The sequence below is a fragment of the Platalea leucorodia genome (genome assembly GCF_965183815.1).
Source record: "Platalea leucorodia genome assembly, chromosome: 1".
Taxonomy (NCBI): domain Eukaryota; kingdom Metazoa; phylum Chordata; class Aves; order Pelecaniformes; family Threskiornithidae; genus Platalea; species Platalea leucorodia.
This window is the reverse complement of record NC_138823.1, coordinates 164,259,030-164,279,355: the sequence shown is the minus strand read 5'-3', so window position 1 is coordinate 164,279,355 and position 20,326 is coordinate 164,259,030. Positions and strand designations below refer to the sequence as shown.

Here is a 20,326-nt window from a genome sequence, read left to right as displayed (position 1 = left end):
ACCATTCTTTAGAATCATAGAATCATAGAATCCCAGGTTGGAAGGGACCTCGAGGATCATCTGGTCCAACCTATCTAGGCAAGAGCACAGTCTAGACGAGACGGCCCAGCACCATGTCCAGCTGAGTCTTAAACGTGTTCAGCGTAGTGGAGTCAACCACTTCCCTGGGGAGATTATTCCAGTGGTTGACTGTTCTCATTGTGAAAAATTTTCCTCTAATGTCCAATCGGAATCTCCCTGGGAGCAACTTGTAGCCATTACCCCTTGTCCTCACCATGGGACTCCTTGTAAAAGGGAGTCTCCATCTTCTTTGTAGCTCCCCTCTAAGTACTGGCACATGGTGATCAGATCACCTCGAAGCCTCCTTTTCTCAAGGCTGAACAAACCCAGCTCTCTCAGCCTATCCTCATGCAGCAGGCTTCCCAGACCCTTGATCATCTTGGTGGCCCTTCTCTGGACCCCCTCCAGCCCGGCCACATCTTTTTTCTATAATGGGGACCACAACTGTACGCAGTATTCCAGGTGTGGCCTGACAAGTGCTGAGTAGAGTGGGATAACGACTTCTTCACCTCTGCTGGTGATGCCCGTTTTGATTCTTTGAGATGAACCACATTAAATCTCATTTTAGGCATCTAGGAAGCTATCCTGGATCTTACTGAAGATAATCAAATCCAGTGAATAGAGCTGTATCTAGAACACCTTCCTCTTTAGATTGCTAGTAAAACAAACTGGGTACAGTAGGTAGGTCTCTTCTGAAGTCAGAAGCAAAATAGAAATTTGATGGAAGTTAATTCACCTAGGTCAAGTGTTAATAGGCAGTGTGTTGCATTTGGGGGATCTGGATAAGCTTATGTTGCTCATAATGATGGTTAGACTGCTGTTATGGGTACTTAAGCTAAGCAGCTGTAAGCTTGCTAGACTATGTCTATATGCTCTATGACAATACCCTTGTAATACAGGTGAATCTAAGAGATGAAATGCACAATCTCTACTTCTAGGAGATTAATACTAAAGATGGTGTCTGATTTATAAGGACTGATTAAAACAAAACTATTATTATCATTAAGAGCAATACACCAAAATCGAGAGAACACTAAATAAGGTATGATCAACAACCGGGACTGGTTATACACAGGTCTGTAATCATACCCTGAAAACTAATCTTCTAAAAGAAACAGTGGATGCTCTTTCAGAATACATATTTATAATCAGTTGGACAAAAAAAAAAGATAAATGTACTTTAGAGAACAATACTCTACTGGCAAATAATGGACAAGAGAAGCTAATTCATCTTTAAATCTGTAATAAAATTGTTTTAATATTCTGTAACAGTATTGTTTTATAAATTAAATATGATTTTTAGTTTTAAAGACTGTCATATTTAATTTCTTTCTTAAGTTTTTATTTCTTAACTCTTGTCAACAAATCTATACCATAATGTTCTTACTTACTACTAAACTTTATCTAAAGTACCATCTGCAATAAACACTATGCTTGCAGTTTTTTAATAAGGTATGCCTCAATGTGGTGACCTAAAACATTAGGGTAACCGACCCAGTATTGGTCTGTGGAGCCCCACTGTTTCTGAAATATTTTTACTTAGATGTTTGGCTTGGAACTTACACAATGATGTGCAAAACTCCAGAATGTTTACAGTAGTCTATTGATCCCAAATATGTAAGCAACACTGTCAACAAATTTTCTACAAACTGTGCTTTGTGAAGTCTTCTAGTATCTCCTGTTATTCTGTCTTCCAAGATGTGAATGGAGAAATAAAGGACCAGGACGCCAAAAGTCACATAATGGAAAACTGGCAGATTTAAGAATAAAACCCAACATCCATGAGCCTGAAGAAGTGGAGAACAGATCCATGACCCTGGGAAGCACAGAACTGGAATTTTCTCTAGTGGCTTCAAGAATGGCAATCTTTGAAATTCAGATATTATCAGTCTTAGAGTGTTACCAGCATGGGAGACGATGTCAAAACCTGTTCCCAGCATTTGAGTAAAAGATCTAATAATTCAAAAGACTAAACAAGAAACACCAAACATCAAAAAACTAAACAGACTTTCAAGTACAACGTCTGCCTTGAATATAATGTTCATTTAGAGAATGTTTCCCGCTCTGAAGGATGTGAGATATGGGAAATAATTGGTGCGAGTTTTCAAGTAAAAAAACTATAATCACAACTTTCTCTTATCTCTGCTTGTGTTCTAATACAGACACTCAGAAATTTATGGGAAGCATGCAACCAATTTATATGTCTGAGAGAGGTAGCAGAGTAAGAAGGAGACATGATAATTATTTCTTGAACATCGAAGAAGCCTGAAGTCAAACACTTACTGTGAAGTGGCTAATAATTTGAAAATTCAGGTTAGAATTAGAAAGGAATATTAATCTTCTTATTTCAAGCTCTGAGATTTCCCTTTCTTTCTGCCTGACTAAGAGTTTCTGCCCATGGCAAACACATCATAAGAAAATATGTTTATCTCATGAATAAAACAGTCCATCTCGCTATTCATTTTTAGGAGCCTGAAGGCTTTTAGCATTTCAGTGCATAAAGACAAAGAGCTAACCTGCTAACCTGAAATTCCTTGGAGACTTTCTGCATACTTCAGTAGCATTTCTCATATACAAAATATGTAAAACCAAAATCTTTTAAAACCATGTGGATAATAGGAGAGGAAAAATAGCAGAGGCAAATATTGCCAAGTAAACTGCATAGGTGGTAGCTGGCACGAGTTGGGACACTTAAACAACCTGGTTTCAGCCTACTTAATTGGTTGCCGCAGAATTTTGTGACATTTACGATCAGTGAACCATGTTGAAAGAGGAAAAAGTTAACATCTCTATTTTCACTAAGGATGACCTGAGACTCAGAGGAACCAAGGAGCAGATGATCAAAGGCTGTCCTCCAAGCTGAAACAAATTCTTGGTTTTCACAACCAGAAATAATTCTTCAGTGGATTCTGTGGAGATTCCTGGTCATAAAATCTAAATATGTACTGATTTTCTTGCACGGAATTTTCTGAGTTTTTTCTTTTATACGGATAAAAGCCTCATTCTGCTGTGAAAAGTCTACTCATTATAATCTGAATTAGAATAATAAAGTTTTGCTAGCTACTTTTTGCACTTTTAAAAAGTGTGCTCTGAACAGCAGGCTCTTGATATGAACTACAGACTGAAAAAACTGAGCAGCAGAAGAAAAAAGCTAAACTATAACATTGTAGAATTAGCTCGACATTACACTCTGCATGTGTATTGTACCACTGACCCTATCTCTTTATCAGTCCATGCTAATTGCCCTTAAGTGACTTCAAGGAACAGGCAATTTTCAAGTGATTAATTCATAGCATCTTGTTTATTTGGCCCTTCTCTTGGGGTCCAGTGCCAATAATAACTAGCAACAGCAATAGCAGGAGTAACAGTAAAACTTTCAGTATTTTATTTACACTCTAAGCGTGGTATTCAACATTTCTAATGGCTTACTAAGTGTCTCGTATCAGGACTGCCTACCCACTAGTACTCCTGGACCTAGGCACCCGTGTGGATCCCCCAGGGTCTTGTAATCCTTTGATTAACTGTCACCTCCCATTCTGGGTGCTGAAGACAAATAATGATGTTCTACAGGAGCCTGTTTCTTTCCATTATTGATGAAAGCAGCCCAAACAATGAATTTACATTAAGTGCCAGTCAGACAAAACTAAGGAAAATCAACACAGACCCTGTCATTTTCCCAAACAGTTCCAAGCAGAAAAGTGCGTATTTAAGGTCCAATTTTTATACATGATGAACATTTTTACATTGTAAGGCAATGATGAAGTTCAAGAAAAATCTCAGCATGAAAGGTTTTCTTTTGACTAAATTGCGGTCAGTGTATCACCCACAAATAACACAAGGTGGTGGCAGCGTAAACCAGTAAAATACTGTTATCCCTATTCAACAAACTGTACCTATAAAGCACAGGAAAGCTTTGTGAAATTTTTCTTTTGTGATAAAGCTTTGTGAATTTTTTTCTTTTGTAATGGACTTAATTTCTTATTGAAAACAAAAGGCAAATACAAGAAGTCTGGTAATAATTTTTTTAGACATTATTTTCCAGCATTTCATTGAATAAGCAAAGTGACAAGTACATTAATATTATAGCATTCCAAGCAATTTTCCTTGACACTAGCAATACTTAACAATATTCCTTTAAAGTAAGTAGAAAATACCCACACAGAATTTAAATTCACATTCTGTTATGCAGTTTAACTGTGAAACATCAAACACAGTAGCAAGAAAAAAAAAATTATAGCTAACTTTAATTTGTCATCCTCCCTGAGATTCTTAGTCTCAAAAACTGCGTGAATTTCATGCTCTTTCAAACCTTGATTACATTTTCTTTGAAATCATATCTCCATGGGATCTCAAGGTTAAATAATTTTCATTGGCCTCAATTCAAGCTGTTGGAGTTTTTTAGAGGTTCTTGGGTTAATCACAAGCAAGTAATTATACAGCTAAAACACCAACCTCTAAATTCCTACAGTTGAAAGTAAATACAAGTAAATCAGTATCCTACTTTCTTTCTCTCTCAGAGACAAAGAGAAGTTCAGTAAGTTCAAACTCAAAAGGCTCCTGAGTGGCTGCAGCAGAGAAAAAGTTTTTTTTTACTTCTGTATGGAAAATATTTCTGATGTCAATTGCTGACTTACCGAGTGTCTTTATTCCTGCTACTGTCTGCAAAGATAAGCTGTTGTAGGACACAAGCTTGAACTGCAGCCAGTACTCCACATGGGCCACCCTGAGGGGAATGATGGGACACTCCATGAGCAACACAATTTGCACTGTTTGCTGCTGGTGAAAACTTTCACAAGCTATGTGCTTCCATTCAGGCTTAAGCCATTCTTTCCCTCTTTTCATCCATGACTTTGTAGTACTCTCTGTTGCTCTATTTTTTTTTTTTTTGCAAGCCAATGAAAATCAGTGTTACTAAGTGGTATTGTGTTTCCCACCTATTTTTCCTGAAAATGCCTAGACATCTCTAACATCAAATGGAAGTTTTTTTTAAAATCTGTTCTGTGATTATGCAAACAAACAAAAGATCTCCTGATCCCTATTGAGCCACAGTCTACCTTAACTTCCAGAGAGAAATCAAATCTGTTTTCCAAAGGGTGAAAACAAACCTTGCTCTTTTACCTCCTCTGAGCACTATGCCTCCCCTCAGGTTCCCGCTTACATCACTTAACAAAGATTTCAGTTTTATGTATAGCCCTCTGCACCAGGCAGCTATCTCACTGGGGAAGAGGAAAAAAAATGAAGGAAGTTTGAACCTTTGAAAGGATTAATGTTGGAAAAAAAAATCACAATGCCAACAAATACTATATTAACTTTAAACTTTACGGAAAATAGATTTATAGCTGTTTTGAAAGACTGTGGGATGGGGCAGCAATGTATTTCCCTGTCCTTGCTTATTCCTTGTCATCTAGCCCACCTGACTCCATTGCATGACCAAGACCTGTTCCTGTGGGTTAACTATACAGCAGAGACAGCTGCACAAGTTGTCCTGAGAAGCAAATGGTATGCTCTCTTCTTGTCTAGAAAACCTCATCCAGTATAACTCTCCTTCCCTTCTCACTCAGTTCTCTCCCAGGTGCCTCGTATCTTATTATTTACTCAAGTAGTTTGCTGAGGAGACAGAGAAAAGCCATCATTTGTCTGGAGCATCTATGCATGAAAGGAGCAGGCTATGCAGGACACAAGACTAACATCACAGATACCACAATACCACGCATCACACTGGTAGTACTGGGAATTACTGCAACTTAACAGAGGGTTTAGCATATTAAATCCCACAGATGCTGTCCCATGTGTCTGTCAGCACATGCTGCCATTCTCAGAAAAGTCCTCCCTAAACCAACATCCCATACAGGCTGAGGTATCACTGCCAGCTTTGTCTATCCAGGCAAAGTAAGAAAAACAATGAAGGTAAGAAAGTATGGACCACCCAGCAGGTTTTCTGGAGAGTCTGTGTTCTCATTTTAACCCATACCAAAGTCTATGCTGCTGTTACTCTCCATAGCATGAGATTAACCCAGGATGACACTGCTGTCATATGTTACAGTTGCACCCCTGATTTCCTCTCTAGATCATGACCAGGCTGTGATGAATCAGTTTAGCATCTGTCAAACTCCGCTCAAAACCCTGGAGGAGAATGAAAAGTGCCGCCAGCACTGCTATTTTCAAATAGCAATGTGATCAAAATGACCAGTTTAATTCTCAGGTTGTCCTAAGTACAGCATCGAGCCTAAGGGAACGGGACCTGTAGGTACATGCAGTATGCACAGTGTGCAACCTAGAAAATAAAGGTCCTGTAATCAGAAAATAGCTTAGTTATTGCTACCTTCCATTTTCTCATTTATATTATACACACACTATCTCTCTATAATTACTCACATAACTAATGAGTGAATCATCTGAAATATATTAAGGAAAAAAGCAAGATTTATTTCAGTCCACCAGGGAAAGCCTCCCAGTCAAAAAAATGATAGGAACTATTCTAAATATCTTCTTACAGTACCACAGAAACTTAACGTAGGAGAGAATCAAACAATTGTTCAGCTGAAATGAATTTTGGAATTGAGGAGGAATATATTAACTGTCTGAAATAAACACACCTAAGCAAAACACTCTGTTTTACCATTCCTGTTGTGGAATTTACGGTAGAGAATTTAATGGCCAGTGGGTCGCTAGAAGTGATGAGACATCCTTTCTCTAGCAGCAGGGTCTGGTAACACCAAAGTAACATTTACTGTGGACCAGTGAACATTACTGCTATGGTTCCTTTTGGAGTTTAAATTAACATTTAATATCTTTTTCCCGTTAGGTTTTATTTAAACATAAGCAGCTTTCTTCTGAGATCATCAGCCTAATGAAATATTTAACTAGACAAGGTAAGTTAATTAAACACCTTAATGACATGTTTATTAGCCATCGTCCTTGCCCCAAAGCCTCTCTTCCTCTCATTTCTGTATAGCACATAATGGTCTACTTCTCTCAGGCCAGATAAAGATTTTCTGCATCAGCACAGAAGATTGATGACTGTTTTGTAAAGAGGAGTCTACTCCTTCCCTAGTCTTTACTGAAGTTCTCAGATCCTTGCTCTTAAGAGAAGAGACCTGGTGCACGGATATCCCAGAAGCATACGTACAGAGTCACAGGGCAGAGACAAAAGCATTACGCTGCAGCTGAGGAGGATGCATTTTTATGATGGATGTTTGATTTTGGAGGCAGCTACATATCCTGTGCCCTGCATGTGGTCCCTGGTCTGAGTCTACTCATCGGCCAGCTGAGAAACCAGGCTGACCAGCTGCATCTGGCATACAGAGCAGAAGGACAGTCTGAAGCACTGCAGTCGCAGTCTGTAAGAGTCAGGTGCCCAGGCAAGGTTGACAAGATAGATACCAGATGAGTGAGTCTCCCACTGAATGTCCTAGACTAGAGAGATCTTTCTTAGCACCAAAAATTTCTATGGATTGGGTCCATGCTTTCCAGGCTGACCCTACTCATGGCATGGTGGTTTTACCAGCTCTGGTCACCACAGGAACCTGCTGGGGATTTTAGAAAGGGCTACTTGGTAGATGATGCCTAGGAATTGATGAAAACCTTGTTTTAGGGAGGCGCTGGCATACTGTGGCTGCAGTCCAGAATTACAGAAACATGGCTGCAAAAGAGGTGGTCCCACCAGCAGTCCCAGTGGCCCAGTCCCAGTGACACTGCAGGGCCATTTGTTCCCTTTTATTTTAGCACTGAGCCTCATTGTGTGTCCCCCATATCTTTGAGAGGAAAAAATCTCCTTGTGATTTCCCAGGCACTGCAGGCAATTCTTGCTACATCCGCCCATTTTGAGACAGATCAAGCTCCATCTTAAACTTGTTAAACATTGCCCCTACATATCCTTTTTCTCTTAAACTCCACCCTTGATTTATGCCCTTATATTCTTTTACTAACACTAGCTTTCAGCTGGAGTGGCTTGTCTTCCTACAAATAACTCCCCATTACACACACACACATGCACACTTTCTGTAGTTACTTTAAGTGCCCCTCAGAAATATTCCATCCATCTCAAGTCTCCTAACAAGACTTGACAAGGTGACATCATCCAGTGGTAACCAGGGAAGTTAAAGAAAGAGAAGAGTCTTTAGAAGACTTTTTTTACTGCTGAAACACACAGCCTTTTTAAACTCAGTGTAAAAAGCAAAGATCGCTTTAAGGAAGTCATTTACAATACCTTTTTTTGCACAATGCCGTATTTTAACTGTGGCATGTTATTAAATGTAAAACTCTGTATTTTCCATTCTTCACTGAAGCAACAAAGACTAGAGCCAAACAAAAGATTTTTTAATTCCTATAAAAAAAAAAGAAAAAAAGTTCTCATTTTAAAAACAAATCCAAAACACAGGTACGCTTTCTTGCAGTAATTTGTAGAAAAGAAAGGAGGAGTGTGGAAGGGTAATGACTAACTCACTATAACCACCCTTTTCTGTTTTATACATACTGTAAATAGCAACACTCAAATGAAAAGGAGTAATTTTTTCCTTTTCCTGCAATATTCCTTCAACTCATAATGCTGTGTGTTGCTCAGCATAGGAAATTGTTTATGCAGATCGTCTGGGGCACAGTTTCCCATGAAAGCATTACAGAATATTGCCTTAAATTTAACAGCTAGAAGAGCAACGCCTACTAATGGTTACATTAGGGAGAAAAGGACCCTGCTGGACACAGTATGGAGAAAAGGCAGCCTGTGTTGCCTGTCAAAGTTGCTGGTATGAGATAAATGTTACTCAAATGTTTGACTGCTGTATGTCGGATGGCATATCAGCATATGCCAAATTCAGACTTTGGCCCTGAATAACTGCAGACTGCTACTATTCAGGAATAGTTAAACTGAAGAAGTTGCATTCATGCTAAAGTAAAGCTGAGTAAAATAAGAACAGACTGCTCAGTGTTTGTATCGTTAGTCGGACCTCTGATCTAGAAATGAAATTGGAAGACACCGTCATTAACTTTTTGGTTTTTTTCCCTCTGTCTGAATGGGAAGGGCAACATGAAAAGTATTTAACAGTTCTGTCTCTGCTCAAAATAAGGAAGATAAGCAAGGGAGAAACAGTAATAGGGAAATAATAAACTTGTTCTGAACCACTGTCACTTTAAAGGACTGGAGAAAAAGCACATGAATAACTGACTAGAGGCATTAATAAAATAATACAAGCTTCATTAATTAAAGCTGTTATCTGTGCGTCAAGTGGGCTGATGCATTCTGGCATGCTCTTCTGGTATTTTTCTTAATTTTGGACAGGCATCCCTACATTACTTTTTCACCTGAATACCAAATAAAGAATATATTCAGGAATGAATAGAGCACGTGTTAAATCACACACAAACCTGCAACACAGAGCAATCCATTGCAGCTTTGGCTAACTTAACTGAAATAACATTCTCACACTTCTATTTGTATTTACCATCATAGTTAGTCTTACTTTTGCAAGAGAAATATCAATTGCCTTTGATACTACTTGAAGCATATACAATGTTGAAAGATCTGGGTTCTTACTAACTTCTCCAGTTGTTTCTTCATCCTCAACATCAACTGAAAGAAAAAAAAAAATCATATAATGTGTTGGATGAAAAAAATTGCTATCAGGCTCAGTGCCAGGGGGTCACCAATATGACAATTAACACTTTCTTGTCATCCATCTTTATAAAAAAGAAAATATAGTTTTAGCCAGAAAGGCCAGATAAAAAATACATGAGCCAGCCTTTGTTTGATTACTTCTTAATGACTTCTTTACACAATCTTACCAAGAAGTTAATAGCAATTAAGAGTTACAAAAGAAGTGACTCATACGTATTTGATTACAGCTGCTCTGAAGAATACGATGGCAAAAGCCAAACTGAAGCTTGACATAACTTACCTAATTCTAGGGCATCTTTCATCTGGTCTTCTTTATAGCAAGTGGATGTTGGAGACTTCCTACATTAAAATTAATAAAAAAATGAATGACCAAATGTTCACTTTGATGAGAAAAGCTGGAATAAACAAGAAGAAATACGGAGTATGGCCACACAAAGACATAATTTTTTATGTGTCTCTATATATGTATGTATATATCTATACGGGGGGGGGTGGAGAGAGACAATAAAAGATGCAGATAGGTAAAAAGCATATTCAATTGCTTTCACCTTTAGCTTTTAAAATGTTGTATATAAAGCAGCTCAGTCTCACTAACATTTTCGTATAAAGAAACAAATGGTGTTAGAGCAAAAACTTTTTCAGTGGAAGAAAGCTGAACTTCAGGAGTTCATCAGGAAAAGCAGCCAGCACAGGGCAATACACTGCACTTGATTCAGGATTTCTGTCCTGTTTCAACACCAATTTCATTTCATTTGTGTGATTTCAGTATATGTCAGGTCTTGCAAGCTCATATACAGGGGAAGATTTTGTAATGCCCTGAATTTCAAGTGAGGATATTCACGTATACGTGACTGCCTCTGAGTCTGAAGGATCAGGACATAAAATAAAATTTACATCCCTGATGGGGATCAGGATGAGATTCAAGTTAGTCATTAAACTACTTGAAATATCCAAATAATATAAGTGGGAACAGGTGTTAGACTAGCTTCCCTTACCAGGGTAATTTTTTAATCCACTAATAGGTAGCAGTTGTTCTACTGCCCTTGCGATTTAATTGTATATTATATAAATAACAGGTTAAAAATTCATATAAAAAAATACTAAAAGGACTAAGCATTTAAATTTGGCTGTGAAGTCAGAACTTAAATAGAATGTTAGATTTTCGGAGACAAGATGGGTTTATTCTTCCTGTTGAATTCGTACCAAAATGAATTCAGAACCAAGGAAAAGTTTCAAATAACTACTGTAAAAAGATGGTCTTTTTTTTTTTTTTTTCCCCAAAAGAGCAATACTGCATCATTGGCCTTTGCTTTGGAAAAAAGGTATTGCCCTCACAGTCCTTTCAAAAATAGTATGGAATAATTTCCTCAGCAACATTCTTTGTATGCACGATATTATTATAGCAACAACTGCTGTCATATCACATACTTTCCATTAACTTAATTTCCTTTTCCAATGTGTGAAAGATGAATAAAAACAGAACACAGACACACAACACTCAGGACTTTTCCAGTTTAAAAGCATTTTGGCACCTTTCTCACTGATACTCTTTGATACTATAAGAAAAGAAACACTTTTCTTTTTCTCTATAAACAAGTTAAAGGATTTATGCACTTAAATGTGGATGTCCACAATTCAGAAAAGACAGAATGGAAATGAATCACCCATGTTACCAGGGACTTGAAGTATAAATAAATGGGATGCCCAGCAGGTCAATATAAAAAAGAGGACTGAACAAATTTGTATAGTGGCACAAATAGTATGGAGCTCTCACTGAATATAACAGTACTTTTAATGTGATATACAGATTAACATAGTTGACTGTGGTATATTTTAAAATACAATCACTTCTCCCCTTGCTTTTTGCTAATACTGAATTTCAGCTGAGATTTCTTTCTGCTAGCTACTTGCTAGTATTTTTATCTCTCCTGGTCAGGGAAAGGGTCTCAATGACACTAAATTTGCCAATAAACTGTTTTTCAGCCAAGTACTCATGTCACTCAACTGCACTTAGACATACTCACAATCCACATTTTTGTTTTGTCTGAGATTGCACACTATTGTCTCGTTTCCTAGAGAATAATGTGTTTCTTCCTAGGCCAACCCATTTTGATCTAGTTTTGCAAAAACAGAGCTCTTAACGCTTACAAATGCAGCACTACAGGTTACAGCATCCTATCTGGGTCAGTCACTGCTTCAGAAGGGCTTGGGTCTCCTATAGGTACCGTATCGTATCTCCTAGCTTCATCAGATGTCTTGGATACCTGAGGGTCTCAAATAGCACTAGCCTATGTTTAGGCATGTAGATCACTCCCTACATTAAATTAGCACCCTTGATTCACTGTTGTCCCAAACACTTCTCCTCGGTAGTGTTTCACCTGAAAAGATCTAGAAATGAAAATAAAGTCAACTATGGTACAATTAATATATAGCTCATCTGGCATCATTTTTTGTAACTTTATTGCTTTCTGGAATGTCTAAAAGATTTTGGTTCTACACCCACTCCAGGAAGAACCAAGCCCGGGATGCAAAGTGCTTTGAATTCTCAAGGTACAAGGAAATTCCCATCAAGCTGAGGAAAGTGCTGACATCAAAGATTGATGTAGGGTGTTTTCTGGTTAAGTGGGGTACTTCTGCAGGTGTAGGTTCCCTCCTTAAGGGGAACTTGTGTTTCTCAAAACACTGTCAGGACATTTATTGGCATTTCCATTTCAGCAGATGGTTTCTGTTCCAGGAAAATTTATTGTACACAGAAAACCATACAGTTAGAACACTTAGGAAGGGGGAAGTCATCCATCATCGCAGAAAAATGGGACAGGAAAAAAATATGTTTCATTATAAACATACTATACAGGACTTTCTCTAAATATTTGAACATTCCTATCTGATCTTCACGCATTGCAGAAAACTGAATTTACGCAAAATAGCTGAACTCGCAGAGAAAGCACTTCTCGGCACAATAATGCATGTACATTCCACTATTTCCTATTTATACTACCGTACACAAGAGGACAAATAAACAAAGGGGCTTAAAAAATAAACACTGATCATCAGTGGCTTTAAGATGACTGTGTTGGTAAAACTCATTTTCACTGCCTGATTACAACAGTTTTTCGACTGGACATATAACTTTTCTGCATAATAATTAGTGTCAGAAGGATGCCTAGAAGTCACCATGCGATCCTCTGGTCTTGTGCTGTTATGCCATAAACAGACCTACATGACATTCTTGGTATAGTGAGTAAGAACTAGAGAGAAGGTAAGAAAAACAATTAGACTCTGTTACTATTTGCAAAAGGGTAAACAAGGCCATTATATGTGATGCAGCTTGCCACTGTTTTGGGGCAAAATGATAAAAACAGAATTAAAAGCAATTGTAAAGATGCAAAGGGAATTATCCTAATCAATATCAGGCAAGATACTTCTATGGGAAAAAGACCTTGTCAAGAAGATTTAATATAAATTCTGCTATTCTTGCAAGTCTGGTTGACAAAGGTAACAGAGCTCATACACTTAATTTCTCCAAACTTTCTTTTTAGTTAAGACCTGCACCTGATTTGATTGGCACATTAGCAGTATGAAATATTAATTCATGAACAGATGGCTCATTGACAAATATAAAACATGTAAATGAAAAACTTGTCATTGAAAGGGTCATTTCTAATAAGCTCACACATGAATCTGTGTTTGTCCTGCTGAATTTTATTAACTGTAGTGACAATTCAGGAGAAAACTACATCTCTGCTGAGAAGGTTTGTATATGAAAAAAAAATATGATGATAATCACGGGTTGAGCTACAAGATGGTTTGAACTGCATGATGAGTTTGGCTCACCTGAACAGAATGCTCTCTCATAGGCAATGAATGACAATTTATCTCCTGCTATAAAACCAGACCTACGATAATAAAAGTGTAGCTCCTTTATTTATACTGTACTCTATCAAAGATTTTTCAGTGGGACACCCCCACACTGGAATTTTTAAGGAGCACAGTACCACTCGTGAACTCACCGTTACATTCAGCAACTCAAAACAGTTGAGAGCAAAATAAACAAGTATCAGTAAAATAAATCAGGGAGCTAAAATTCCATTAAATAAAGATGCTTACAAGACACCAGCTAAGAGACACTAGGTAAAGCATTGAGAAGAGTTCCCAGACTTTAACACTCAATCAATTCACATCACTGGAGGTGAATACAACCCTCCGTTCTGTTTGTCATACATAAAGCACCCACTCTGTCTAGTTTTGGCCTTCAACTTTTAGGCCATTTATTTTTAAGGGTGTGGAATTTTCGTGGCCTTACATTTCCTGTCAGAAACCTCAGATTTTTAACAGTCCAAACCACTGTAACCTGACAGATTGTAGCAAAATAAATTATCTTCCTGAAAATTAATGTCAAGTGTTAAATTGGAAGAAGACAAAAGCTTACACCGAGGAGTGGGTAGTTCTCTTATCTCATTTTACTATAAAAAAAGGTGAATACAGATAACAGCCTATTAGTAAGCACATGTACCGCAGAGAGAGATTTTACCTCCTGGTAAGGTAATCTTAGGGACAGTAACACATAACGGGACAAAAATTCCTTGTGTTACCTGCAAACAACCGACTGTTTTTAAGGACCAAGTAATTTCTTATGCTGCTTCCTACCGTGCTCCCCCTGATGCTCGTATGTAGACACAGTGAAAAGAAATAGTGTGAAACTCTACCAGCGAAATAGGATGTACACTGTCCTTGCTTTACATTCGAGAAGATCTAGAGTCCCTCTATGTTTGCATGAACAAGGCAAATTCTCAATTGACTGTATTTTAGGCAAGGGGCTGGACTTTTCCAGTTTTACATTCTTTCCAAAAATAAAGAAATGATACAGAAGCCATTTGTCATTTCCAGTAATTGCAAAGTGCTTCTTCCTATGGAGTGCTGGAAAAATACTAAAAGGGCAAATGGCAGCACACACAGATGTTATGTCAAAGGCTTTGATGCCATAAATCCATTGGCAGAAAACAAAAGTCACAATAGTTTATTACTTTTATTTTAGGTTCTTTTTTTCCGGTCCAAGCATTATGTTATAAGAGGTGTTATGCAACTCCAGATACTTGAAGGTTTTCACTAGTGAGTGATTTGGCAACTACAATCTCTCTCTCTCTTTTTGTATATGGGCTAGTTAAATCCATATTCCCCAAAGATGACCCCGTTTTGTTTGACAGCCAGAGTCAAAGACCTATTCCCCGGCTGGCAGCCGAGCACACTCCAGGAGGGGTTGGTGAGTCTCTCAGGGAAGGTGCCGACCGCACTGTTCTTACTGTGCTTCCTGCCTACAAAGCCACACCGAAGCATTGATGAAAGCTTGAGATGACGCCATGTGCTGCTTCGTGTGGCTTAAGGACAATGCCTGGTGTTACGCACAGATCACAAATAGACAAAGATGGAAGGAAACATGCAAAGGTAATTTACTGTTAGGCTGTTCCAACTCTGCGTTCCTTTCCATTCTTTCATCTGAAATGTTGCACTCTGACTAAACTGCTATTTCCTAGAAATGCCACCATTGACCAATACATCCTCTTCCTCTCATAGAGGGAAAAATTTAATGAATTCCTCAGTGTTTAACCCCAGCTGGCAACTAAGCACCACACAGTTGCTCACTCACTCCACCCCAGTGGGACGGGGGAGAGAATCAGAAGAGTAAAAGTAAGAAAACTCATGGGTTGAGATAAAGGCAGTTTAATAGGGAAAGCAAAAGCCATGCACACAAGCAAAGCAAAACAAGGAATTCATTCACCACTTCCCATCAGCAGGCAGGTGTTCAGCCATCCCCAGGAAAGCAGGGCTACATCACACGTAACAGTTACTTGGGAAGACAAACACCATAACTCTGAATGTCCTCCCCTTCCTTCTTCTTCCCCCAACTTTATATGCTGAGCATGATGTCATATGGTGGGGGATATCCCTTTGGTCAGTTGGGGTCAGCTGTCCCAGCTGTGTCCCCTCCCAGCTTCTCATGCATCCCCAGCCTCCTCGCTGGTGGGGTGGGGTGAGAAGTAGAAAAGGCCTTGACTCTGTGTAAGCACTGCTCAGCAGTAATGAAAAACATCCCTGTGTTATCAACACTTTTCAGCACAAAACAGGTGCATGTCAAAGCGAGTGCAGCTGTGGATAAGAATATGTTGCAGCAGGTATTCCCCTAGGGAGACTGTGGCTCATAGATAAGGCTCTACTTGGAGCAGGTACTCCCCTAAGGGACTGCAGTCTGTGGACAAGCCCAGGCTGGAGCAGGGGCAAGGTCAGGAGTTCATTGCAATGTTAAACCCTATGGTCTGGTCCAAAGGGACCAGGGGTGGAGATTATTGTAATGGAAATACCTTTAAATTGTTGTAACTCAGGATTTGAGTTGCATGTTACAGGAATTACTACAGCAGGAACCCCTTGCTGCTACCCAGGCTAGGAGAAAGGGGAGGAGGTCATTGCAATGTTAAATCCTATAACTGCATGTCACTGAGTATGCTGGTATATACTGAAACCATTTGGGGTTTTCTGATTACTTTTAAATGGGCTCTAGTTTATAACAATATGGCCATCTGAGCTCAGACCTCATTTCACAGAATAGGCTATCAAGGTGATGAGTACTTTTAGGAACTGCTCAACATCTCGCAGGATCAAAACTTTAGTACTTACCAAAATGCCAGATATTATTTTAGACAAAGCAATCTCATCTGACACACCGATTTTGTGTATAACAGTGAAATATTACAGCCCACTGGGCAAACAGTACAGAATTCACTATTCCTAGAAAACCTATTTTTACACCAAAATGCATAGTAGAAAAGACTGGAGCCAATCACAGCTGTTGGGTAAATAATGTACATTACATAACTTTGTTGGACCTATTTTTCCCTTGAGTTGGAAATTCAATTTTATTTTAAAAATACAATTAAAACTGAAATGTTGATTAGTATTCTTTATGAAATCTGACATTCATATATTAACCTTCATTAGGCACTGTATTTTCCTGTTTCAGTGATAGCCCATATTTAAAAGAGGACAGCTGCTTTGGCTCTTTTATTTCTGTCATGAGTTCGGAATCACAGAATAGCTGAGGTTGGAAGGGAACTCTGGAGCTCACCTAGCCCAACCCTCTGCTCAGAGCAGGCTCAGCTAAAGCAAGTTGCTCAAGGCCATGTCCAGTCATGTTTTGAGTATCTCCAAGGATGGAGACACCACAGCCTCCCTAAGCAACCCGTTCCAGCATTTCCACCCCCACAGTAAAACATTCCTCGATCACCTGTGTCAGGAAGTTATCACCAGTGCAGTCCAGAAACCTCCTGGATTGCTTGTGCTCTGCTTTGCTGCTTATGCTGACGGAGGCAACATCAAATCCTGCTCTGGAATTGCCCAGAAACTCATGGCCAACATTTTCTGCCAATGTTCTAATGTAAATCAGCACAGCTTGTGGCCAGGAATAATGCAGGATAAAAATGTGTGAGAGGATCTTGGCAGTTTTAGGCATTCAATCATGCATAACTGACAGGTATAGGCTTGGTCCTCACATAGAAAATAAGCTTGTTTATTCCTGTTAATAACAGAAAGCATGAATATTAATCCTTTAAGGACTTTATTATTTTGAAAGTCTCAGGTATCTAAAAGAATACAAAAAACCTGCATATATTTTTAAAGGACTTAAAGGATTTATTTGAGGAAGATTAGTATTTTGTTTTCTCTAAGGATCTCCTAGCTCCATAAAAGTGACTTTTCAGGGACGTTTTGTTGGAACATATGAAAGGGAAAAGGCAGGAATTTTCAGTAACACAATGAGTTCACCTGTGTTCATCCTTCAGGGTGAAGAAAGCCATAGGTGGTTCAGAAAGCAAAGTAAAGCCATTAACTCCTTGTCAGTCTTACACAAAAATGCAGGGAGTTGAAGGGAGGTACCTTTTCTATAGGAACACATATTGCCTTACCACAGAAGATGAGATTTTCATAATTATATTATAAAGGCCTTTTTGGAGGAAAACAGACTAAAACACTGAGGAGACATTTTGCATTCAATGCGCTTGAAACTGAAAGTAAGAAGGCATATGCCTGTGATAAACTGCAGTGATAAATGTGGTAATGTGATTTTATATTGCTGAGAATCATGTCAGGAGCAGCAGGTGACTGTTCTTACCCTGTATTAGTGAGAGTCACAGTGCGACAAAGTTAGAGCAGTCCTTAAATACATGGAAGAAATATAAAACAAATCAATAAAACCTAACAGAAAAAGCAACAGCAAAATTTCAGAGCAGGAGAGATAAAAATACAAGCAGACAATACAAGCATTAGACAAAAAATGCCTAAAGGAACATGAAAAATATTTAGAAGTATTTTAACAGAGGCGAGTATGTAGCAAGGAACAGAAAGATCAGTCAAAAATCAACCTCAGCTGTGGATAACAGGACAGAAAAAAACAAATGCAAGGTAACATAAGGGAAAAATTCCCAAGACTAAGGACTGCTAGACACTGGAATATATTCTCAGGGGAGAGGTGTCACTTGAGTCATTTAAGACTGAACTAGACAAAACCCTGGAAAAAGTATTACAGCAAATATATATATAGAGTAATGAATAATCTGCCATAGAAACAAATGACCTTAAAAGGTCTTTTCCATCTGTAATTTCTAAGATTCTATGAAATATGAGTAATGTTCCACTAAGGAACTTGGTATCTACGGCAATTCACTAACCCTACCCTATTTGTGTTAGAATGCAGCGCACTGCTAGAAAAAGGCTTATTAACAAATAATGAGTGATATTTTGGGAATCACTAAAGAGTGCCCAGCTAAGGCCAACTCAGTTGAGAGACTATTGCAGGAAGAGAAATTCTGGCTCTGAACTCACTGCCACTTGTTTTCCTAGTGGTGGAGACGAAGTGCACCAGAGATACTTCGGTTTTGGTTGGAAAAGGCATCTGAAGCCAAGATACACAGCCATAAAACAGTCCCTACCGTCTGAAATCTCCATCTGTACTGGCAGACTTCTGAAAGGAAACCACTAGCTCACATTCAGTTTGTAGCCAAGACCGATGGCAAGGCAAAGGAGCGTATGGCAGATGCAATTAGAAGAACCGGATAAGTAGGGTGATTGTTCACAATGAAAGGATGAGTGGAGAATCAATTATATCTTCCTTGCTCCTGAAACTGCGTTATAGATCCTGCCTTTGGACAATGGGATCCACTGCTGTATCCTTTTGCTCATGAATGGCAGGAGGAAATTTTTGTTCTGATGTAACGATATTCCTGTTTCTTTTTGCCTTTCTGATAGTCATTCCCTTTTAATTTCTATGAAAATTGGAAAGATACCCTTAACTTCAGGTCCTGATTGCCAAGTCCTTTTGTTCCCTTGGGTCTTTGATTCCAGTTTTACACTTTTTTTCTTCTTTCATTGCTCTGATTCCAGTTTCTATGTTATTTTTCTTGGAATTGGGGGAGTGAGGGTGGTTAGCCTTATACATGAAAACTAGAAGTTCAAACATCGCAATATGTTCTTCTTAACTACCAGAAGCGAAACTGAGGTCTACAGATAATATCTGCCCACCTAACTCAGCATAAGGTGGTTCCACTACACTGCAGAACTGCCCAGTCAGAATGCAGCTGGCCAGCTCAGATTTACTCATTTCGAAACTATTCAGCTGAAAACTGGAGGGTTTCCACATCACTACCACACCTTACACTGACAGAATGTAAGCATGGAAAATTAGGAGAGCACTTCAACTTCAGAGGCTGCATGAGCAACAACTAGTATGTCTCTGTAGCTGAGACAAAAGAACTGAACTCAACTGCTGTGAAGTGGTTTTGCTTGCCTTTCCCTAATTTTGTTTGCTCAAGCCATGAAACATGGGGAAAACACCGTTTATCCTTCCCAAATAACTCATTATTTACCATGTTTTTTCTGGAAAAGCAATAGAAAGATTTTAATCCATGATCAGGCATCAACTTCAACAGCTATTTATGTTTTTACAGTTCCTAAAGATCATAAATTCCATTCCACTGTAGACCCTCATTCTTTATTCTTTGTGCTCAGTTTAGTGATACATACTTTCTTCTTATAGGGGATTCAGCATTAAGGAGAATCAGAATGGCTGAGGTTGGAAGGGACCTCTGGAGGTCATCTGGTCCAACCCCTCTGTTCAAGGGAGGGTTGACCCCACCTCAAGATATTAAAGGTGGCAGAGAACATTTCCTCACTGCCATTGAAGGCTCTGCCCAGGTTAAAAGACTCGGGAAATTCTTTAATAGTTTGCTACCTTTGATATGTTCCTTCAGCATTGTCTCTCTCAAGTTCCTGTGGAACTTGCAGCATTTTAACACAATCATAACTACAGATACAGCAACATTTTAGTTGGAGTCTTGGATCATTCACTTGAATTGTGTATTCTTAAACAAATTTTTTTATTCCCTTGAAAATCTCAAAATAAAAAAAAACTAAAAAGTAGTGAGTCATTCACATTTTGCTTGTGCCTTGCACATAACTAACACTAATGAGAGGAACAAGGACTCGATAAAAAAGAGAACAGTGAGAAATACTCCTTTGAGAATGAACTGTAAACAGCATCAAAATGACCTGAAAGGATAGATGGGGGTTCAAATCCTCCACTGAAGTGGCCCTGAGACATAAATGTAATTT

The 20,326-nt window shown here is 38.7% G+C and overlaps 1 protein-coding gene across 1 annotated transcript in view; it reads right to left on the bottom strand.

Moving 5' to 3' along the window:
* Positions 1-20,326, bottom strand: part of MINDY4 (MINDY lysine 48 deubiquitinase 4) — an 80,788-nt gene that overhangs the window by 45,546 nt on the left and 14,916 nt on the right. The window contains exons 6-9 of the mRNA XM_082309643.1: positions 9,954-10,012; positions 9,519-9,628; positions 8,270-8,386; positions 4,695-4,783 (exon numbers count right to left, since the gene is read on the bottom strand). Of these exons, the coding sequence (XP_082165769.1) occupies positions 4,695-4,783; positions 8,270-8,386; positions 9,519-9,628; positions 9,954-10,012 (375 nt within the window). The remainder of the gene's footprint in view (positions 1-4,694; positions 4,784-8,269; positions 8,387-9,518; positions 9,629-9,953; positions 10,013-20,326) is intronic.